Source organism: Anabrus simplex, chromosome 11, assembly GCF_040414725.1.
Source record: "Anabrus simplex isolate iqAnaSimp1 chromosome 11, ASM4041472v1, whole genome shotgun sequence".
In the NCBI taxonomy this organism is placed as follows: domain Eukaryota; kingdom Metazoa; phylum Arthropoda; class Insecta; order Orthoptera; family Tettigoniidae; genus Anabrus; species Anabrus simplex.
This window is the reverse complement of record NC_090275.1, coordinates 97262055-97286950: the sequence shown is the minus strand read 5'-3', so window position 1 is coordinate 97286950 and position 24896 is coordinate 97262055. Positions and strand designations below refer to the sequence as shown.

The following is a 24896-nucleotide window of genomic DNA, read 5'->3' as shown; positions in this document are numbered from 1 at the left end:
ATTAGGACTCGGGAAGAAACATAATTGTGTACTTAGAGTTCAGTCCTTTCTTCCACAAACCAGAGACTAACGGGGGGGGGGGGGGGGAATTGGTTATCCCTCTAAGGTGAATACTAAATCAAGATGCCTCTGCTTGAAGATTCAACCAACATTCCGATCGAGTAAATAAAGTAATTAGCTATTACATTAGATATCACATAAAGATAGACAGCTTAAATTACGAGATTCACAATTAAGGTAGTATTGCACAGAACACTTCACAACATTCGCACTTAAATTTTATAGTAGAGAGAAATGTGTGGTTACATGATGAGGTATTTGTGAGAAACATTCATTATTACGTACCGTGCAACGGCAACCCTGTGGTGGCTTCAAACTTCACAACCAATAAAGTGTCATGGAGTCAGGCAGTGCTCACTGAAGTCAGAGTCTGCCAGGTAGGGATGGCACAAGTCGGTGTCATCCAGATCCTGGAGCGAATGAGGAGTGAGGCACTGATCACTAAGGTCCGAGTTCAATGCCAGAGAGTCCGTGTCAGAGCCAAGGAAGAGGCAGTCCAGGTCAGACAGCGAACCCAGCTCTGGTTCTGGAGTCTTCAGCGCCTGGCTCAGCGCCGCGATGTACTTCATGGCGAGTCTCAAAGTGGTGATCTTGGTGAGCTTCTCGTTGCCATTACACGCGTCTGATAAGTGCGGGACAGCGCGTCTTAAGGACTCGAACGCAGCGTTTATTTCCCTCATGCGATCACGTTCGCGAGCGTTTGCTGTTTTTCTTCTGTACTTGCTAAGTGGAGGCGGTTTCTGCTTTGGACGTGCACCATTGCTGCTCTTCTTGCCGCCACCCCTTCGTGTACTCTTACTTTCAGCTTCTTGTTTGCCACGCTGTTCAGTCTCTAAACGTTTCTGTATTGATCGAGGTCTTAGAGAATACTTTTCGGACTTACGCTGTGTTTGACCACTCACTTCAACAACTTTATCCCCACTATCTAGTCGCATTTGTTCTTCCTCAGCACCACCAGAACTATTACCACTACTATTATTATTAGAATCGGTATGCTCCAGACTTGAATCTAAATGAAATATTGGATCATCCATCAGGACCTCATCAATTAACGATAATCTCTGATTCATCCCCATTGTATCACTCACAATTCTTTGCATACACGAATTCATTTTGCTTATAACAATTAAAGAAATGTTTAGTTAACTTTCACTAATTTCACTATGATACTGATCTATTTCTACAAGGCATTGAAGTCTCCAAACTATTACTGGCATACTTCAAAATTTACACTGTCACTTGATAATGAGAACTCAAGACGAATGTTTTTGAAACTGTGTCATGATACTGTTGTATAATTCTCAGGGACTGAGTTTCCAATCTGTAATTGCTACAACCCAAAATTGTCACGTTAGAAAATCAAACGCTGTACAGTCAAATAAAACAATAAAATAATTTTCTTCTCAACGGTCAACAACCAGAACAGGTAGACAGCCTATCCTTTATCGTAGAGGTCAGCTACTGTTCCAGATGAAGTAAGAGATAAAACAGCGAATAGACGTTTGAAAATAACAACTTTCACTTCGCATTCAGAACTTATAACGTTTGTGCTAATGTACGTAGCAATCAAGTCAGTAGAAACACTTTTATGAACACTTTATCTGATCGATAGGAGAGGAAGGAAACAATCAAAATTCATAGTATTCCTTCACTACTTGGCAAGATAGCACTTAAGCGTCATCTATAATTTATGATGGTTGTTGCAAAGGAGAAGAAAATGGGAGAGAAAGATATATGGTGTAGAATACGTAATAAAGAGCAGAAAATATGTCTCACTGCTACTACAACCACTACTCTTGTCATGAACTACAAGGAAGTTACTGGTAAAAGCAACTTATTATGCAATACAAGTTGAAAATAAGGTATTTTGACTCAAACGATTTCACAAGAGATAACAGTCAAAATTCATGTTACACACTTTACAATGCTGCTATCGCTTCAATATTTTAAAATATTGATTAACTTAATTCAAGAGAATTAAGCCTAAGTATGACCAGAAAATTACCTACTCCGGATTATGCAATATCAAGAGCATGGCTTTGAATCGACAGCATTGAGGCTACAATGTCACTATTTATACTGTTACTATTTTAAGTATATGACCGTAAACTGTAATAATAAATAACCTGTGGCAACTCCAGGCTTATCGAAGATAGTCTACCTTCTCTTCTTATATGCTGGTTGGATCGTTAGATATCTCCCCTGCTGAGTGCTTCGAGTTATTGCTTTTCAATGAGTGATGATCCTTGAAAAGATGTTTGCCAACCGCGCCCTATTAGATAGTATCCACACACGTTTATCTTCACACGTTATTAATAGTTCCCTTCCGATAACTTCCAGAAAACTAACGATGATCGTGTATGAAACACAATTCACATGAGTTTAACTTTTGAAAATAATGATAGTATTGAACACTGTCATTAAATATGAAGGAATGATGTTCGAATTTTAAGAGCGTGCCTTCTTGGAAAATGTACAGTTGTGCAGCGTATTATCTTTATAAACATGGACTGCATACCTCGGTAACGGTACTTCATACATGACTTTACTCAACACTCCACCAGATAGTCTTACAATATTTGGCGACATAAATTCTCCTGAAAATTAAATGCATAAATAGTCGTAGCAAGGTTTTCAAGCAGTCAAAATTAATACCATCGACTCGAAGTTCTGCTGTGATACTGTCTTTGGGCCTGCAGGCATTGAAGTCTCCGAACTGTTAATGATATCAATCTACCGTTTTAACACAAAATAATATTACTTGCGAAGATTTATTTTAAGCTGTTTCTAACTTGAACCAGTTGACAATATTAGTCTCTTCTAACAGTTGTGTCTTGAAGAACAGCCCATAACTACGAAAGAAGAAGAAAGCATAATGAGAACATTATAGAACTATTCCTAGAGGAAAGTTATAGTTAAAAACTCGGTTTATTTGTCATGCTTTTTGTAATTATCTACTTTTCACCGAAGGTCAGAACGGCAATAGCATGACCTATACTTAAAGTATACTGAAAGTTGCAGTTGGACAAACTGAAATATCGCAACAGACTCTTTTCTTTACACAGTAATTCTTATCTAATATTTTCAGAAACAAGAAAATATATTTTAATAGTTGCTTTCTTGAAAGTTATCCAGCAACCTCTTTCTTTTAATTTTTGCTACTGAACACCACTACAAATTGTAAAACAAAATTATCTTAATAACCACGATTATTTTATGTTAATCGAATTTAAAAACAGTTCATTGAAATTATTTTTAATGCAAGCTTCCTAGGATGGAACTTCGTAGGTTCCGTTTCCTCCCTAGCATTTGAGTCACTGCAACTTCGTGTACTAGACAAACGTATATTTTCATATAATATTTAAAATACAAAACCAGAAATTTCTAAATTTTTACTGGGAATTTCAGTTATACTTAATACTTAAGAGTCCTAGTATGGAACTTTCTAGGTTACTTTTCGTCCCTAGCATTCAAGTCACTGCAACTTTGTATTCGACGAATCAAAATGTTCAAACATATTTTAAAATACTAAATCAGAAACTGCTGAACTTTTATTGGTTTTTTTAATTGAAAAATTATTTTCATAGAAGTTCCTAGGCCCCTTTTCCTCCCTAGCATTAAAGTAATTGCAACTTTGTATTAGAAGAACATATGTTTAAACAATTTAAAATATATAAAAATCAGAAACTGCTAACCTTTCTTTGGAAACCACTTACGGGCAATATATATTTTTTAAAGAGAAATCGTAACGTCAATAGTAAAATGGCCCGCGAAGAAGTCACTGGCACACACTGATACCGACTGAGCACTGGTCGCGCGGACAGCCTGACGTGCAGACTTGGCTGGACCGCTCGCAACTGATGCTGGTCTCTTAGAGATTCCTTCTTCTCCTCCTCTTTTTTTTTCTCTCCTCGTCTTGGCTTGCTAGCGGGCACGCTTCGGCTGTGTGCTGTGCGCACGCGCGGACTAGCCACAGACATTTCCTCAGACGGCGGCCGTACAGACCGCGATGCTGGCTGGATACATCTATTCTCCCCCCCACCCCCACCCTCCCTACTAAAGCCAGCGCAGAGGGGAGGTCGTAAGCTCACACATACATACAATGAGATGGAGAAAAAAGCCTTTCTTCCAACGGAATATTACAGCAACTTTCGCGTAATTCCTTTCCTCCCCCCCCCCTCCTATTCCCCCCTCCCCCTTCTTTATTAACTGTTGCCACCCATAGAATGAAAGTGCTACTGCCTTCGATCAACGTCTAGTCTTTTAATTAGCTCTCAAGTATGCATTAAACATCTGTATTAGAGTCAATACAACGCCACTAACTTTCACACAAGATCTCCAAAGATGGCTGAAACCACGTACCAAACTCACATCTGGCAAGTTCATACAACTAGGAAATAAATTTTAAAATTCAGAGCATACACGTAATTCCTTCCTTCGTCCGTATCCAACATATTTTGAAGTTTCCAACCTGGTGCAACAAGACTCCTCCTCCAACTAAATGCAAACATACTACATGTCTGACTACAAGTCATCCGTTCCAGTCAGGTTTGATCACCGCATTTCAAAAATATCTAAGTAAATTAAATCTGATCAGTAAAATTAATTGTCCACAGGATGAAACTGATAGAAACACACAGTAGGTTAGGAATTCCAAGTACGGCTTGCGGAAACAAGTGACTTGGCGTAGCCAGCTGGTCGGCTTAGGTAAGGATGTTCTGAGGTTCTCAATATTTTGTGTTGTGAATAAAAAGAAGGTGAATGTAATGCACAAAAAAGTCATAAAATATTATTCACTTCCGCACTTTAGCTGAATTAAAATCCAGTCATCACTATTGATGATGATGCTTGTTGTTTAAAGGGCCTGACATCTAGGTCATCGGCCCCTAATGGTACGGAATGGGACGAAATGTAATGACAATTCGAAAGTTCAAAATTATCCACTGACCAGATTAAAAAAACGCGATGATGAAGAATGAATGGATATATATGAATTTAAAGCAATCAGTGGATCCGACCCGCAACTACCTTGAAACAATAGTATTTCTGAGCAAAGGACTGCTTCTAAAGCACAATCCTCAATCGAGGATGCTTGTTATCTAAGGGGGTCCAAAATCCAGGTCAACGGCCATTCATAATGGTACTTATCGCTAGTAAAGTAGAACCATGGTATTTGTCATGTTGCGGTACTAATCAAACGTAGCGTAGACTACTCACAAGTATTGTACTTCGCACAGCGCAGACCTATGGTGTTTCTCACACAATGGCGCCACTCATAGGCAACGCAAACCCAATGTGTTCCTTACCTAGGTGTACTAATCACGGTTGCCGGTATTCACGTGGTCTTCCTCATATAGTGGGTACTAATCACAGGCAACGCAGGCCCACGGTGTCGCTGATATAGTTATACTAATCACAGACAACGCGCAGACCCGTGGTGTTTCTCGCAATGGTACGAATCACGGGTACTGCAAAACCTATACAGACTCCCCTTCTGTTGCTACTAACCACGAACCTATTGTGATTTTTTTTTTTTTTTTTTTTTTTGCTATTTGCTTTATGTCGCACCGACTCAGATAGGTCTTATGGCGACGATGGGATAGGAAAGACCTAGGATTGTGAAGAAAGCGGCCGTGGTCTCAATTAAGATACAGGTCCAGTATTTGCCTGGTGTGAAAATAGGAAACCACGGACAGTGGGATTCGAACCCACTATCTCCCGGATGCAAGGTCACAGCTGCGCGCCCCTAACCGCACGGCCAACTCGCCCGGTAACCTATTGTGTACTTAACATAGTGGCACTACTCGCAATTAAAGACGACCCACGGTGTTCCCCGCGTGATGGTACCAATCACAAGTAGTCCCATGCTTCTAATACAATCATGCGTTGGTCTCCCCTTTTAGTCGCCTCTTACAACAGGCAGGAGACACCGTGGGTGTATTCTTCGTCTGCGTCCCCCACCCACAGGGGGTAGACTGAAAGAAAAAAGAAGGGATTCGTCACTTCGAAAAATGAAGGAACGGACGAAGAAAGGCAAGGGCCACGCAGGGCATGAAAATGAAAGACTCCCTAGGCCTCGAATGCTCTAATACCATCGGGGTCGGAAAAGAACAAGAGTTGACCAAGGGAGCCCGAAAAGGATAGATGAAAGTGAGGAGCCTGGCACAAGCATGTGGAAACAATGCCAAGACTCAGCTAAGGGCCCCGTGATTGCCAACCCACGCTCTTAAGTTGAGAGTTCCTGGGACCAATTTTAGTCGCCTCTTACGCCAGGCAGGGGATACCGTGGGTGTATTCTTTATCTGCATCCCCCACCCACAGGGGGTCCCATCTATTTATCGTTACGTTTTGCGTGGTCATATACTGTATATGTGAAAATGAAGATCTACTGACGCTTTCAAATGGTATTTTGGAAAGAAAAGGGCTCAACCCTCATAAGAAAAGTTGCGCATAATGAATTTATTCTCACAGATTCAACACCAAAGCTGAGTTTGCTCAATGCGCAAGGAAAGAATGGCACTGTTCCAGAGAGATTCACATTTGCTTACGCTAACGATTAACAGGGGAAGCCACGAGAGCAACGTTTCGATACAGTTAACGCACGTAAATGGAGCGCCACTAACCGACAAAAGAGTAAATTGCACGCACCAATTATTATTCATCGCAGTGGCAAAGCTGCAATCAGCAGCTGTCAATAACTATAAAGGAATAATTCGGTGTAGGTGGTGCGTGAAAAAGTTCGGTGAATGCCATCAGAAAACAGACAAATTCCCTTTACTACCCTTCAAAAATAGAAACTGTGAGCTTGCATTCGGGAGATAGTGGGCTCGAACCCCAGTACCGGCATCCCTGAAGATGGTTTCCAATTTTCACACCAGGCAAATGCTTGGGCTGTACCTTAATTAAGGCCACGGCCGCTTCCTTCCCACTCCTAGCCATTGCCTGTTCCATCGTCGCCATAAGACCTATCTGTGTCGGTGTGACATAAAGCAACTTGTAAAGAAAGAAAGTAAAACTACTACCGTTGATCTCGGAGGGAAGCAAGAAATATGAAAGTGAAGAACATCATACAACCAATTCCAAGCAATGTAAGATTCAGAAGGGTACCCACCGTCACCAATAAACCTCCAAAGCTGAGTTTCGCAGGGTCATGCCTTTAAGAATAATAATAATAATAATAATAATAATAATAATAATAATAATAATAATAATAATAATAATAATAATAATAATAATAATAATAATAATAATAATAATAATAATAATAATAATGGTTTTACGTTCCAGAAAATTATTTTACGGCGACGCTAATGTGCAGGAATTTTGCCCAGCGGGACTTTAACATGCGGTGAATCTACCAACCAACACCGTCAAGTACCATCGGGCTGAGCCGAGATCGAACCTCTAAACCTGAAGTCCAGTGCTCTACCGTCAGGATCGCCTCTTATGTCAGGAAGGAGATAACATTCTGCGCCCGCACCCACAGTGAGTTACAAAGGTATCGCAAAAAACGTCGAACAACATCCAGAACAAAGTGCCCACATTATCTCATCTCTAAGAAACCATGAACAACGGAATACAAGGTTTTAGGCAATTTTTAAGCGTCTCAAAATCATTTATTTTTAGCAATCTGAGCGAGAGATGTAAAACGCGACGATCGGCCCACATTTATTACCTAGAATGCCAATGCTCTAGAAATATGCCCATCGTCATTCTATCAAAAAATACCTGACCGCGTTAGCTTCACTCACTTATTGAGACCGGATGTTGTATATCAAGAAGTATTCTCCTTATGCAGCAACGAGAAAATTTAAATATAACCTTGACGAGAATGCTCTCAATCTCGTAGGAGGACTGAAGGGCGTAGGAAAGATAATAAGATGTTCATTTTAGACAGAGAAGCATTAGAAGAACAAGCTGAAAGTACAAAAAGAGGCATGAAAACAGTGAGTTACAAATATCTTTAGAAAGAAACTACGTAAACATTATGTGGGTAGCTGGAAGCAGCGAGATGTTAGTTCCCTGACTTGCCGCTACTCCAGCTTGGCGCCACCTTACGGCACCTCACGCCAGGCAAGGCTAAAGAAAGTTAAAACGTCGCATCGCTGTTAGGCCACGTAAAAACGACTTTACATCACTGTTGAAGCGCAAAAAACACTCAATCATTAACTAACACGATAATATTAATACGCTGCACAGGTATTTTTCTCTCCAGAAAAGATTAAAAAGGCTCCAGACTAGGTGTAAAGTGGAATCCCATTTACACTCTGGCTAACCGGTAGAGAAAACTCTTCCGGAGTGAAATTGTATCGTACGAACATGCTTTATTTAGCAGTTTGTTGAACTCACGAATCAATGCCACTTAGCACAGTGGTCAAACCGATCTGAACTACTCGCCGTGTCTTGGTAAAGAGAGGCTTATTGTGAACTCCTGTCAGATGACGCAAAAGTTGTTTAGTTCATCATTAGACTAAAATAAGAGAGATATACTCTCGTATTAAAGTAGTGCAATGGAAACGTAGAGTAATTAACATCATCAATAAAATGATTCATATGACTTTCAAAGTGAACTTCAATGTACGATTAAAAAGCGACCATTTTATTGTCACGGTATTATTCATCTTAAACATTTTCTTGTCACGGTATTTTTCCTCCATTAACATTTTACTGTCACGGTAATCTTCGTCTCTATAACATTTTATTATCACGGTTTTTATCCTATTTTAACATTTTAATGTCACGGTTTTATTCGTCTTTTAACATTTTGTTGCCGTGGTATTTTTCGTCGTTAACATTTTATTGTCGCGCTATTTTTCGTCTCTTTTAACATTTTATTGTTACGGTATTTTTCGTCTTATTGTCACGGTATTTTTCGTCTCTTAACATTTTATTGTCGCGGTATTTTTCGTCTCTTTAACACTTTATTGACACGGTACTTTTCGTCTTATTGTCACGGTATTTTTCGTCTCTTAACATTTTATTGTCGCGGTATTTTTCGTTTCTTTCACATTTTATTGTCACGGTATTTTTCGTCTCTTTAACATTTTATTGTCACAGCATATTTCATCTAATAACATTTTATCGCCATGGTATTTTTCTTCTCTTTAACATTATATTGTCACGGTAATTTTCTGCACTTTGGTAATATTAATATTTACACCGGACAAACCGTGATTTAGTGGTGCACTGAGATTTTCTCCGCACTGATTTTATTTCGCTCGGAACAGTATTTCTTTCTTCACCGACGGACCTCCCCACTCCTGCGCCTTCTTCTTCCTTGTTTTGGAATTGTCCTGCCCGAAATACATTTCGGCAGCGCTTCTTTAGTGCGAGTGAGATGTCATCCCATGAGGACTGCCATCACCTGACCGTTTGTTCCGTGCGTGATTAACAAGAGCTATCGGAGTTTTATCTCGGTGTGTGACCTTGTTTCCTTTGTACACTGTTAATATATCTGATTTGCCTGTACAAATCGTTAACAAATAGACGTAGTACAAATCTATTCCGGATGGAATTGCCGTGTGTGACCAATATGGGCTATTTCTTCATATTTTTATAATGCTACATATAATTAAAATCGATTACGATCCCAAACAATACCATCATAGAAATTGCAGTCTCGGCTGTTAAGTGATCTGTTGCAATTTTACGAAATGCTGGGATAATAAAGCATTGTTGTCGATGCTCGACAGAGCAATTGGTGGTGATTATTGTTTTGAGAAGAAATACAACTGCACAAGCATCCTCTCTTACCACAATCAATGAAAAAAAAGGAAAACGTCTGACCATTCGAAAAATAAAGAAATCAGCAAAAGAAATCCTCCACCATGGTGCCAGAGGCCCCAAGCGACACTGCTCATCCCGAAGGCCTGCAGATTACGAGGTGTCGTGTTGTCGGCACGATAAATGACCGGGGCCGTTATCTCACCGTCAGACAGTTCTTCAATTGTAATCACATAGGCTGAGTGAACCTCGAAGCAGCCCTCAGATCCAGGGGAAAATCCCTGAGATGGCTGGAAATCGATTTGAGACAACCGGTTGAGAGGCAGGCACGCTACCCTTAAAGAGTGGGGGCGGCCAAAAGAAAGGGCATGACATTGAAATACTCACTAGGCCTCGCAAACCTAATACCGTCACGCTCACATCAGACTCAGCTAGGTGCCCCGTGGTAACTAGCACACGCTTCCAAGCTGAGAACCCCTGAAGTCTGGTGGTGGTGGTGTTGGTATTTTAAGTGGAAGAACAATTAGATTGTTTGTCTAGGACTGTATTTAACTTCTAAACTAACTAACCCCATGGCACTACAGCCCTGAAGGGCCTTGGCCAGCAAACGACCACAGCTCAGCGGTCATGTGGTTAGCACGACGAATCCTCTCAACCATTACTCTTGGCTTTCTATACCGGAGCCGCTAGCTCACCGTCAGGTAGCTCCTTAATTCTAATCACGTAGGCTGAGCTGACCTCGAACCAGCCCTCAGATCTAGGTAAAACTCCCTGATCTGGCCAGGAATCGAACCCGGGGCTTTCGGGTAAGAGCCAGGCACGCTACCTCTACACCACGGGGCCGGCGTATTTAATCTCTCCTTCGATCAATTTTCTTTTGGTATTTTTCTGGTAGTACACAGGTGGGAAACTTAGTCTGAAGAAGACTGTCGCAAATGCTGCAAGTTTGCAGTGATAAAGACACATGCAAAGCACGTGACTCGCTTAAGAATAAGACTTTGTAATTTCTGCAGAGCGTAGAACATTTCATCTGGTAAATCGTATGAGAGCCCAATGATTTCTTTCCCCTGACGAATTTAACCACACCCCACAGGAAGTTGTTTTTGATCTTCGTTAATACAACTTTGTTCTGCAGAACCCTTCCTTGCAAACCTTTCTTTTTTTTCTTCTTCTTCTCCTGACAAAGAGAAATGAAGACTTTAGATTTATCTTTTCACTTATCACCAATTATGAGAACGAAGGAACTTCATAAATTAGATAAATCGCGCTGGTAAGAGAACCGCTGATGACGTTAGTAGTCACGTGGTGGTGGTCTGTCTCACTCTTGTAACGTTGATGCAATTTGAGATTAAGTGAACCACGCTTTTGAATGTTCCTGTGTTCCAAGTTTGTCTAATCCATTACGCGAGATCTGCTTTGTTCTTTTCTTACCAGTTCTGTGTTCATTAACATTTCTGTCTGTGGGCCGAGTGGAATGTTCTGCGTGGAGCGAGCAAGGTGTTTCTTATGAATGCAGTGTCATTGAAAAATGAAATAAATGTACACAATGCGCAATGAAGGTCTTGTCATGGAGACTGATCATACCTCATATTAAATTTAAAAGAGAACTTAGAACTTAGACAGAAAAAAAGAACTCAGACAACAGAAACTCAATGTGAGAGGTAGACAGCGTGCTACACGAGTTTGGAACAAAACGTCCATTTACTGCTAATTAAAAGGGTATATCAATTTGGGAGTGGGACTTTATTACCTCAGGGATCGAAGGTAGGCCCTACATTACTTCCATTTACCTGTGCCAGGACTTTTGCTTTCTTGTTACTTGTTTTACGTCACACCGCTGGGATAAGACAGGGCTAAAAGTAGGAAAGAAATTACCGTGACCTTAATCAAGACGTGAAAACGGGAAACCACGGAAAATCATCCGAGCTGCCGACAGTGAAGTACGAACCCACTAATCTCCCGAGTTAAAACTCACAGCTACGTGACGCTCGCGTACTTCATCTTCAGCTATCCTATTCAACCTTTCTTGGTCAACTTTCGTTCTCTTCTCACCACAAAGAGATTAGGATTGTGAAGTATAGCGTGTCCAATTTCACAACCTTCGCGGCTTTCCCTTTATTCTGCTGATACATTCGTTGTGTTCAGCTCAGTGACTAACAGGTTAGCCAGCTCGCCTTTGATTCCAGGGGTTCTGGGTTCAACACGCGGCTATATAACTAAATCCTTATGACGTCTTCTTAAGACACCGTCTCCCTGCGAAGGTTGGCAATCAGATCGATTGTGATAACTCGCGAAACAGCGGCTCGAAAAATTTCAATGGAAGTTCGTCCATACCAGCCGCGCAGATATTTTAAGCCAGGAACAGATAGTTTTTCCTTCAATTTTCCCCTCGATGGAGAAATTCTCGTTCATCTCTCATGATGTATCCGATGTACGTGAGCTCTTTTTTACTAAACATGCTGAGAACTTTCTCATTGGCCTTGCTTTCCTCCCAGGATATTAGAAGCATTCTTCTGTAGGCTTACATTTCGAAACCTTCAGTCCGCCTCCCCAGCATAGGACTCAGCGACCAGCCTGCAAAAGCGTACAGAAAGGCAGGAAATACGTAGCATCGCAACAACCGAACTCGGAGCTGGAGGCTTAGGATCAAATGCTCAATCACTACAGCACCAAGATACGTGAAGGATACTCTTATGGCATGCATATGAATTTCATCCACAATCCACGGGGTTATTGATCAAGCTCGGATACGAAATATAAAAGTGAGGAGCCTGAATACGTAAAACAATGTCGGACTCAGCCAGAATACGCGATGTTGCCACCTCAGGCATATCAATGGATCCATATTAAAACAGAAATTAACTGTTACTTTCTTTCTTGTTTGTGTTTTACACTGGACCGTGGCCTTGATTACGATTCCCCCTACTGTGAAAATGGGACATACATCATGCATAGGGTACATCATCATTATAGACCGTTATACCTTTCAGCGTTCAGTCTGCAAGCCTCTGTGGATTTACTAAATGTCCCCACAATCCTCTATTTGCAACTAGGGCTGTGGCCTCTTATCTTTAAATCGGCTGAAACGAAGCCTAACCATCGTCGTCTTGGTCTCCCTCTACTTCTCTTACGCTCCATAACAGAATCCATTACCGAGCTCGATAGCTGCAGTCGCTTAAGTGCGGCCAGTATCCAGTATTCGGGAGATAGTGGGTTCGAACCCCACTGTCGCCAGCCCTGAAAATTGTTTTCCGTGGTTTTCCATTTTCACACCAGGCAAATGCTGGGGCTGTACCTTAATTAAGGCCACGGGCGCTTCCTTCCTACTCCTAGCCCTTTCCTGTCCCATCGTCGCCGTAAGACCTATCTGTGTCGGTGCGACGTAAAAAAACAACTAGCAAAAAAAAGCAGAGTCCATTATTCTCCTAGGTAACCTATCCTCGTCCATTCGCCTGACATGACCACAACACATGACACCACATGCGTACAGCTTCATCCATTGAGTTAATTCCTAACTTAGCCTGTATCCCCTCATTCCGAGTACCATCCTGCCATTGTTCCCACCTGTTTGTACCAACAAACATTCTCGCTACTTTCATCTCTGTTACTTCTAACTTATGAATAAGATATCCAGAGTCCACGCAGCTTTCACTCCCATAAAGCAAATTGGTGTGAAAACAGACCGATGTAAAGATAGTTACGTCCGGGAGCTGGCTTCCTTCTTACAGAACACTGTTGATCGCATCTCCGAGCTCACTGCATTAGCATTACTGCACCTTGATTCAGTCTTACTCACTATATTACCATCCTGGGAGAACACACATCCTATATACTTGAAATTATCTACCTGTACCAACTCTGTTTTGCCTGCTGCCATTTCATGATGGATACAGTACTTTTGTATCCATCTCTTGGCACAGGCCAGAGTAAAGTGTAGCTTTCACCGAAGTCCCAGTCTCATCCATGGCTGTGACAATATGGAAGCTGCTGGGGTACGGGTGATGCTGAGTAATGATATTCATAGCACGATTCGTGCATCTGAGTGTTACGAAAGGTGTTGCTCATAGGGTCAGTCGTGCTGCAATAGCACTTTCTGACCCACTGAGGAAAGCAATGGCAAACTACCTCACTCCTCGTCTTGCCTAGTACGCCTCATTTTGGTGCTGCCATTGGATTTGCGGTTTCCTTATAACCGCATAAACTTTGGTGGTGCTATTTGAGGATCCAATCAGCCTGTGGGCTGATGACCTAATAGACAGACAGACCAACTTTGTATCAGCAAACTGACATTCAATTCTGTTGAATTTCTTACCTACTGACATCAATTTAGTCTTCGAAATGCTAATTGTCATACCGTACTCATTGCATCCATTTTCAAGTTCCAAGATATGAAAATGAGAAACCATGGAAAAGAATATTGAGGGTTATCGGTGGTGAGGTTCAAATAAACCACATCCATGCGATGAGCTGGCTAGGTTTAACGTTTACAAACAAGAACAATGGAGAGCGCTGAGTTCCAGAGACACCGCTGAGTACACAAAGAAGGCTACCGGTATCACAGACATGAGCTCGATATTACAGCTAATTAACCGAAGAACAGAAGAGCATCTCGTGGTACCATCGCGAGGAATTTGTTTTAGATCTCCTCGTGTATATACACTTGCTGCATTATTCATAATTACTGCCCATTTCCCTGTCAGCGCTCGCCACAAACACCATATCAGATAGTTGCTATCGACGTGACCAGTCTTCAGCCAGGGCATTGTCCACATTCGTGGCGACAGGAAGAGTTTTAAACTGCAAGGAAAGTAATCGCTCGCCTGACTTCGCAAAATACGCCAGAACATTGTTAAAGACACCTGTTTTACGTGTATTAACCATTATTTTTTTGCTATTTGTTTTACGTCGCACCGATACAGATAGGTCTTATGGCGACGAAGGGATAGCAAAGGCCTAGGAGTGGGAAGGAAGCGGCCGTGGCCCTAATTAAGGTACAGCCTCAGCATTTGCCTGGTGTGAAAATGGGGAAACCACGAAAAACCATTTTCAGGGCTTCCAACAGTGGGGTTCGAACCCACTATCTCCTGGATGCAAATTCACAGCCGCGCGCCCCTAACCACATGACCAACTCGCCCGGTCTATTAACCATAGCAATACCAACGGCTGAATGGCACTTTATGTTATCTAGTACTTACATTTTAAATATGTAAATGGTCTATAAATACTGTGAAAATACTAATCTGTTAAGAGTTTCTATTGCGATGTTTTTTTTTTTTTAAAGTGTTCCTAAATAAGTGGAAATACAGTAAATTGAGGTGGCTAACAATCCACTTAATGAATAAATGAATCAAGCAATGGTCTGCATGTAAGTTTGTCGCTCAGGTGGGAGATTCCCAATCGGTTGTTTACGTAGCCTTTTCTTAAGAGATTTCAAAGCGCTTGGAACTTTACCGAACTTTTCCCTATTCCAATCCCTTATTCCTCGTCTTAAAAGTGAATTTTTGCGCCGATTTGTCCCCTTGAATTCCAATTTTATCTTCTTCCCTACTTTAAAAGCTCCGTTCAAGCGTATTTGTCTACTAATGACATTCCACACTATCTCTCTGCTGACAGCTCGGAATTTACCGCATAGTCGAGCAGCTCATCTCTTTAATCCCAAGTCTTCCTAGCCCAAAGTTTGCGACATTTTCGTAACACTTGAAACCAGAAAGAAATTTGTTAAAACCTTTGTCTGGAGTGTGCTAACTTAAGGTTGTGAGACCTGGACTTTGGGGAAACAAGCACAATCAATACTAGAAGCTGCGGAGATATGGTTCTGGAGTAGACAGACAGGACGAGTTGGACAGAAAAGAAGATTAACATCCAAATCTTGAATGACGTTAATGGGAAACGGACTTTTAATTTATTCAATAGAGCAGATGAAAGCTAAATTTCTTGGACACGTCTTACAACATGACACGTTTCTCCAGAATGTCTTTGAAGACAAGGTCCTAGGGAAGAAGTCGAGAGGAAGACCACGTCTCTCATAACTTAGGAACATAAGCACTCAGCTGGGTTTTGCTTCCTATGTCACGATGAAAAGGACTGCTGAAGACCGTGGGATGTGGCTGCGGCGACAAGGCCTTTACATAATGGATGGATGTACTCCTTTATCGGAAATCACCCATAACAAATCCTGCTGCCTTCCTTTGGATCCTTCTCTGTTCTCGTATCAAGTAGTCCTGGTCCCTCCTCCCCCTAGTAATTAATGTTACCGAGTAATGTGTCTGGGTTTCTGCCTATCTACTAATTTCAAGTGTGATACACGGCTCGTGGACCATTCACTATTCTTGTGCTTCATGTTACAACGACATTACTGATTAAACAGTTAAGTTCTTCGCCCATGGAGGAAAGGCATTGATGATTTTTTTCTGCTTTACGTTGCACGGACACAGATAGGTCTTACGGCGTCAATAGGATAGGAAAGACCTAGGAGTGGAAAGGAAGCGGCTGTGGCCTTAATTGAGGAGATCAATTATCAAAGCTGTCGACAGTGGGGTTCGAACCCACTCTCTTCCGGATGCAAGCTCACAGCTGCGCGCGCCTGACCACACGGCAAACTCGACCGGTATATTTGATAAAAGACAAGTTCAATGCTGTAAGTGTTGATGCCACGTACATATCAGTGAATGCCGATCAAAAAGAGGAAAGTAAAATAAAGTGAGCAATAAAACAATAATCCTTAACTATTGTAGAAGGCATGCATGTTGGAAACACAGCAAGAAAGTTGTGACGTGTTTTAAATATGATGCACGATAGTTTTCAATTCTGTGAGAGTTATTTTGAAGTGAATTTTGTAGAAGACATTTCAGTTAACTGCCATTGTAAGACATTGATCCTGTAAATGATAGTATACATTATCTATAACGAAATATGTTTGTAATAGTCCCAAAATAACCCCCAGCCGGTGGTAAATGTTGCCTGAAATATCTTAGTATTGCTATTAAATAGTTCGATGTCACACAAAATAACGTATTACAATCGTTCATTATAGTTTCTGTCCGTAAGATTAAGCGCACTGTCCCACAGCTTGGGTGCTGGTAATGATTACTATTTCAAGAGGAAGCACAGCCGGGCAACCAACTTCTCTTAAAACTAATCAGAAGAGGTCTGATACTTTGAAAAATGTAGGTATTGGCAAGAGGGAGAGAAATGCCACGAAGGGCGTGAACATGAATGATTCCCTAGGCCTCGCAAACTTGGTATCGTCGGGATCGGAAGAAACGACACGGTTTTTGGAGACGCCGAGGTGTCGGAATTTAGTTCCAAAGGAGTTCCTTTACGTGCCAGTAAATCTACCGACGCGAGGCTGATGTATTTGAGCACCTTCACATACAACCGGACTGAGCCAGGATCGAATCTACCAAGCTGGGGTCAGTAGGCCAGCGCCTCAACCGTCTGAGCCACTCAGCCCGGCAAGAGAAGTTGGATAGGATAGATGAAAGTGAGGAGCATTTAAGGCTGTCACAGAAGTGCGTCTAAGTGTTATGAAATGTGTTACTTATGCATCAGCCGCGTTGTAATAACACCTTCCGGCCAAATGAGTAAAAATGTAATAAAGTACCTCATTCCTCACTCCCTACTGCTATCGCCTTTTTCGGTTTCTCTATAACCGCCGAGCCTTTGGTGGTCACATTTTAGGATGCAACCAACCTGCAGGCTGAAGACTCAATAGACAGACAGCGTTAAGAGAGGATGGTAACCGTGTTGTACTGGCCCTTACGACAGCAATCATCACTACTTTCAGGAACCTTATTTTAAACCCTAAAATTTGTGTTATGATTCACAGTACAAGGCTCAAACCTACGCTATCCAAGATAACAGTTCCATCTCCATGAAGTACTAGGGAGGTAGTCGCATTTCACACGAGGTTAATTCAAGATTTCCTCAGTACTGTATGTTGAGAGACGAAGACAGGGGTCGTGCTTCACGCTCATTTGGTCCTATGGCTTACACAAGCCAATTTACAGAACTTTTATTATCCATTAAAAAAGTTGGCGTGATCGCTCCAAGTGCAATACAAAATCTAAATCGCTAATTTCTCGAAGAGTTACAATCTCACCTTCCATCTCCTCCCATTGTCCACACATTCTTTGTTACTCCTCCAGCGACTTTAATGACAGGATAGAGAAGGATCTTATTCAGTATTGAGAAATGTCATTAAAAATACTGAAGTAAATGGTGGCTTTCCTCGTTGTAAGTAACTTCAAGGTGGCACACGGATGTATTGACTGCTCCTTTCAGAAGAAAGAGTTCACAATCCTCAATATCTTCCCCCTAGTGGCTTAACGATGTACCATCTCCGATAGGCTTCTTTTCGTGACGATAGATCAGGAGCAAGGAGTGTCAAGGAAGTGACCGTGTTATTAATTAAGGTTCAGTTCCAACATTAGACTGGTGTGAATATAGAAAACCTTGGAAGAACATATTCAGAGCTGTCGATATTGGGCTTCAAACTTTACCATCTCCAAAATACAAGTCAATTGCTGCTTGGCTCGAACCATGCAACCAACTCCGTCAGTCCTCAATGAATTTCGACATCCAGCGAAGAAATTAAAGGGTCATGAAAGGAGCGAAAAAATTAAGATTCCCCGGACATCACAAACCGAATACTGCCTGGCTGGACGTTAGTGATGACGGCGATTATTATTATTATTATTTCTTCTTCTTGCGTTCCGGCATTCTAAGGACCACGTTACAATTTCAATTCTTCCTCCTTAGTTCTTTCCCTTTCTTCCAGTATTCTTTCATTGTTTCACTGTGCTTCTTTTTCCTGTCTTCAGTCCACTTTGTGCCTGTTTTCTTTTCCTTCCTCCCTTGGAATCCTTCCATTTGTAAGACTTTCTTCCTAAAAATCTTTCTTTCCAATAATTCTTCTTTTCTCGTATGTTGTTCCTTTCCAGGTCTTTCTTGACTTCTTGAATCCAGGTGGTAGTTGATTTCTTTTCCCAAAGGTACTTGAAGATTCGTTTAGTTTATTATTATTATTATTATTATTATTATTATTATTATTATTATTATTATTATTATTATTATTATTATTATTTCGATCCTTTGAAGTATTAAAGTTCAGCAGAACCCCGGTAATACGAGCCGTCTTACGAAAGTAGATTTTTTACAACGTACCGTAAACCCCTGTTTATACGCTTCTCAAAACCATGTTATCTCGTTTGCAATGTACAGTCGCTCAAATCATTATGAGCAAATGGTATTGTGTGTGTGTGTGTGTGTGTGTGTGTGTGTGTGTGTGTGTGTGTGTGTGTGTGTGTGTGTGTGTGTGAGAGAGAGAGAGAGAGAGAGAGAGAGAGAGAGAGTATATATATTCCTGCTTGTTTAACGTCGCACGAACACATCGAAGAGTTTCGGCGACGGAAGGATGAGAAAGGCTAGGAATGGGAACGTAGCGGCCGTGGCTTAAATTAATTTACAGTCCCAGCATTTGCCTGGTGTGAAAACGGGGAAACCACTGAAAAACATCTTCAGGACTGCCGACGGTGTAATTCGAACCCACCATCTCACCGCTGCGTGACCTTAACCGCACGATCAACTCGCTCAGTATTTATAATTTCCTCGCAGGTACATTCTTCTCAGAAAAAAATTAACGTATAGATATTTTTTAAATCCAATTTGCTTTATGTCACACCGACACAGGTAGGTATTATGCCGACGATGGCATAGGAAAGAGCTAGAAGTGGAAAAAGGAAGTCACCGTGGTCTTAATTAAGGCACACCCCCGTCATTTGCCTAGTGTGAAAATGGAAATCCAACGAAAGCCATTTCCATACCTGCCATCAATTGGGTTCGAACCCACTATCTCCCGAAAGCTAGCAGAGCTGACAACTACGTGACCCTAACCGCTCAGCCACTTGCCTGGTTCTAAATTACATTCCTTCCATATAACCAGAGAAAAACTGTCCCCAGCTTTTAAAATTATGAAGTTATTTCCCTCTGTCTTGTTAAGAGATATCTTAAATGCGGAGTAATATACAGTAGTAAATCTTCAAACTGAGAATTCGTCCGGCAAGTTGAGCTGATATTAAGTATCAAATTTTGCCTCAGAGGTATCATCTCTCCGAATATTTCAGACAGTTACGAGATTGCTTGCTTTCTTCCCACCAGGGTTAAGGACAACTGCCTACGGAAAGTAAGTCTAGACTTTACACCATTAAAGAAAATAATTATCGTACATACTTGATTGGTGCCCAATTTTCTCTAATATTTCATAAAGGTTTTCTTTATACAAGTAACTCTTACACATATATTTTTGTAACTAGAGAGGAAGGACGTAGAGAATCGAAAAACCCCACCTCAAGTATAACTTCCCTTCTTATACATTTGTTGAAGTTTCCGGTTAGTTCATCGTCTTCTTGTTCACCTCATTTCTATAGCAAGCTTGCTTTGAAATATATTCGTTTTGTAGTAAAATGCGCAATCGAAATGACCTAATATAGTTAAGAAAGTATGACTGTCTGAACGAGAAGAACCTGGTAATTTCTCTTCTGTTCATTATGAAAGAGCTTAAACTGCTGGTTGTGTAATGCAGTAAGGAACCTTACAGTTAGTTTGAAAGGGAAAAAAGAAAAACTTTAGGACTTGATTTGTCTCGGGTACATTATCACTTGACTTGTGATTTTTCTCTCTAAGAGGTGGGAGTGAGTGAAATATCTTGTCTTCCTCCCACCTGCGCTCAGTGAAACAAACCTTCTTCATGAAGACCCATTGGCTCTGTGCCCCACAAACAAAACCTTTTTCTCCACTCCACATTGCTGGTATAGTCTTGGCTTTCCTTTCCTCCCTCTACTTCTTGAGGTCCTCGTTCCCCCACTATCTGTTCTTTCTCCGTACTTGCTGCTGCCGCTACAGCAAGGAGGAGAAGTGTGGCTGGCAGGCACAACGAACTCACACCAGGACGGGACACGAGATTCTGGCCAGTCGCGGCCTCGCGGTCCATGCAGGAGGTAACACAGATTGTGCAGCAGTACCAGCAGCATCAGCATCTTCCTACTCTGCTCTCGGCTCATCTCCTTCACTCATACACGTCTGGCAGCACGCGCTCTGCAGATGCACTCAACCGACCGTCACGAAACACGCACCGACATTCTGCAAACACGCAGCAGGAGACAACGTTCCTAACATATTCTTGCCATCAACCACCTGTCAAGGAACAAAAATTTAACCTCTCCACATCAATAATACGGAGCAGAAGAATTTCATCTTCAAAATACTTCTGACAGAGTGATGCCCCGAGTCAAGCAGGTCAACAACCAGCTATATTAATTCTTAATTGGTTCCAGAGACGACTTCAAAATTTCAGCCACGTCTATAGAAGATAAGAACTTCAACACCTCCATCACTCAAGCGTCTTCTACATTCACCAGCACCACTTCTTTTACAGTGTTCTTATCTTCGTATCAGATTCCGAAGCAAAGTCGTAAGCAAACGAAGAGATCAAGAAATTGCTAAATTTTCATATAGTTTTGTTTTTTCGACCAGAAGAACTAAATTTATCAAGAGTAAGATCATGCGCCATGATTAAAAGGCACCAAAAGGAAACAATTTTCAGTTTTACCCCCCTGGGAATACAGTGTCTTCAAATTTCATTATCTTTTATGGGCTCGTAGGAACACTTAAGGTGAACATTCTGTACCGGTTCTTAATGTTTTTCTCTAAGATATTTAATACGTGCAATATAAAGAACTTGGAAATTAAAAGTATGCCTTAATTCTCTATCCAAAAAATAGTGAAGGTGATACACATCCTAAAATCACAGAACGTATTAATGCTGTGACATGACAATTAACATTTATTTTAAATCCTTCTTTCCGTGAAATTAAATTGGAGATAGAAATACTAAAAGCAAGCAAGTCGAAAGTGCAATTATTGTGTACGTGACTGAATATAATAAAACAAAAAGGATATTGCTAATAAAACAGGAGTAAATGGAAAGATCAACATCATACAGGTGAACTCGAATCTAATGGGATCGTATTAAATTCTCTGTATAGGGGTGATTAACATCTGCTACAGTGTAAATGTGCACTTGAAGTAGCCTTTGTAATAAATCTTAAACACTTCACGTTTTTATTTAGTTTTCAAGTCATAATTTCAAACTATCTCACGCGGACCCTATTATTACGCCTACAGGCAGAGCTTACGAAAAACTAGCAGCGAGAGTCTTTAGTTGTTTCTGTGCAATTACAATCATTGAACAAATAATTTATACAACATCATTAAAAAATAATATTGTTCTCATTATGGACGACGCCTGTATTATCCCTGCGTTTCATAGAATCAAAGGGCAGCTTGTTAGTTTAAGTGATATCAGTGACGGTGCAATAACAGATGATCAGTGGCACATCTATTGAAAAATTTGGTAACGATACTTGCAGTATCTGAACGATTCTACCTAAGTGTTTAAGGGAGTATATAGCAGATCGTCTAGAGCCGGACAAGCGACTTAAATATTTCTAAGCGATGTGAAATATTTGTAGAGAAGTTATTAGACTGATTAGTGTATTTGCAAACTCCTGCCATCAACGTATTTTTTTGTATCTAAACTATTAAGCGATACATTTCTATTTTAGAGTGACAGTAAGTTATTTTCGAAAATTGAGTAACACTACTAAAATTATTCGTTGAAACAGTGCCTCGGCTATATACTCATTAAGACAAAAAAAACCGGTGTTCGGTGATTTGGTGAAAGAACCTACTCGTTGTTCTGAAGTATATGTAGACAAGGAATAAACATCTAGAAAGTGTTTGCATGTGAACGAGGTAAAGAACTTCTTGATTGCTGTCAAGCCTGAAGGAGCTGTCATCAGGGATGTGATATAGCCCCAGCACGACTGTACCAGCTGGTGTTTTAAGGTTAGCCTTCACAAATCAGCACACGCGAGCTGGATGTAGCTGTCCCGTGTAAAACGAGTGGGAGACTTCAACACGCGAGTAAGACACAAGCCTGGCTGGCGGAAACATCGCGGATTACCAAGGACTTTTCCATACGACTAGACTTCAACACCAGAAGGTACGTAGTAAATTCAGTTCTATATGACATTTATTTTATTTTAATACCGTTAGTGGAATGGAAATACGTCATGTCAAGGACGATATCTCTGATTAAAATAAGGAGATTTTTAAAATCTGTATGAGTTCCGTAGTTCATATAATTACAGCCAAACAGGACGTATTTCGTTGAAATGATCTGATACAATAATTTTGGAGAAGAAGTGATGGAATGTCCTATACAAAATCAACAGTAGTACATTTAATAAAATGATGGGCTTTACCGTGTCAGAAAATAATGGGAAATCCTTAACGTCTCGCAGAGATCTTAGCTCCGTATCCTCAGAAGAAAATCCTGTCTGTTTACGAGCACGACTTCTCTAATAATTATTTTGTCCGTGTAAGTTAAAATCGAAAGGTTAATATGCGAGTACAGCTAAGGGACAGAACATATTTTAAAAGGCTTCAAAACCAGAAAATTTCTCTTTCAAAAGAAGCGTAGGGTCTACGAGAAGTAATGATTACTCAACGATTGCTTAGGAATACAATTCTTCTTCTGGTACACTTTCTTCACGGAAGGTTACTAACCATCATGGAGCAATTTTTTGCGCATTCCATATCAGAGATTTTTTATTGTGGATATCCAACCATTTTGGGGATTCCCCGGCCCCGTCTACGTCTTTTGTATGCCCTGGTGTCTATTCCTGGGTATGAAACTAAAATAGATTGCTTTCCTGGAGTCTGCGATGGTTATGACTCTGCATGATTTCCCGGCACAACGCAGTACCTCCTCGTTGGGGACGCAATCTATCAATGGACTAGCAGTCCAGTTACGATAATAAATTCATATTGATATGCACCAGAATACTCAAAACAGAAATCTCAAGGCTAAGTTCTGAATGCGTGAGACAGTGCTGTAACTCTTCTAGCGGATAACTCTAATAATTTGATGGAAATTTTCAGTTGTAGATATAAAATGGCTCCACAGTATATAAATCAGAGTAGAAGTTAATAGTAAGGACAATAAATTGATTCTTGACCGCAATAATAAATTACTTCGCATCAGATATTAATATAAATTTCTTTACTTGGCTGCGAGCGTGCAAGCAGTAGGCTATCCTCCAGGGAGTCTTAGTCGTATACAACCTACTGGGAAACCTTTCAAGATTACATCTAGGTGGCAATGCTTCTGTGTTCAGTTTAACGAGAAATATCGGAAAAATTCAAAATACTTTATCAACTCTACTTCTTTTCAAATATACCTGTTACTGTATCTAAATGTTCAGTTATTTCTTAGGATCTACTTGCTTCTATGATATCAACAAACTCGCTGAATATCACTGACATCCCGAGATATTTGGAATGAAGTAATTAACTGCTAACATTCCATGGTTTAAATGAATCCTTTCAAATACGTAATTTATTACACTGTTTTTGCTTTGAAGTTAGAACGTTAATGGGTTGCTATTATAGATAGTGAATTAGATTACAGAAGTCGCACGAAAATTAGCATTCTTTTACGAATAAGCTGGTCATATCCAATCAAAATCGATCCCTATCTGGATCACGCGCAAGTGGAATTTTATGAAGTTAATCAGCAGAATCAATCAACCTTTTGGTACCTGTAATTTCATGCCTTAATATTTGGAAAGTAGACACAGAAATTATTTTCTATTACTTATGTGACCATGAATGACGACATTTTATGACGAGTTATATAAATGCATTATAACGTAAAAGAACTGTTCTGATGGAATAACTTGAAAGTATCCTTAACATTCACAGCAATTTCGAAAATTCTTGGAAGTTATGAAAGCGAAAGTGTTCATACTGACTCTCATTGATTCGGCAAAAAGAAAAAGTGCACTCCATTTAGCAACGATATTTATTTATTTATTTATTTATTTATTTATTTATTTATTTATTTATTTATTTATTTATTTATTTATTTATTTATTTATTTATTTATTTATTTATTTATTTATTTATTTATTTATTTATTTATTTATTTATTTATTTATTTATTTATTTATTTATTTATTTATTTATTTATTCTTCTTTCGAATGGGCCA

General features: G+C 40.4%; 1 protein-coding gene across 1 annotated transcript; it reads right to left on the bottom strand.

The window, feature by feature from the left end:
• Positions 1–395: 395 nt before the first annotated feature.
• LOC137502679 (neurogenic differentiation factor 2-like) lies at positions 396–1172 on the bottom strand. Its single transcript, XM_068229618.1, has one exon. The coding sequence runs from the start codon at positions 1170–1172 to the stop codon at positions 396–398; it is 777 nt and encodes a 258-aa protein (XP_068085719.1).
• Positions 1173–24896: the final 23724 nt, after the last annotated feature.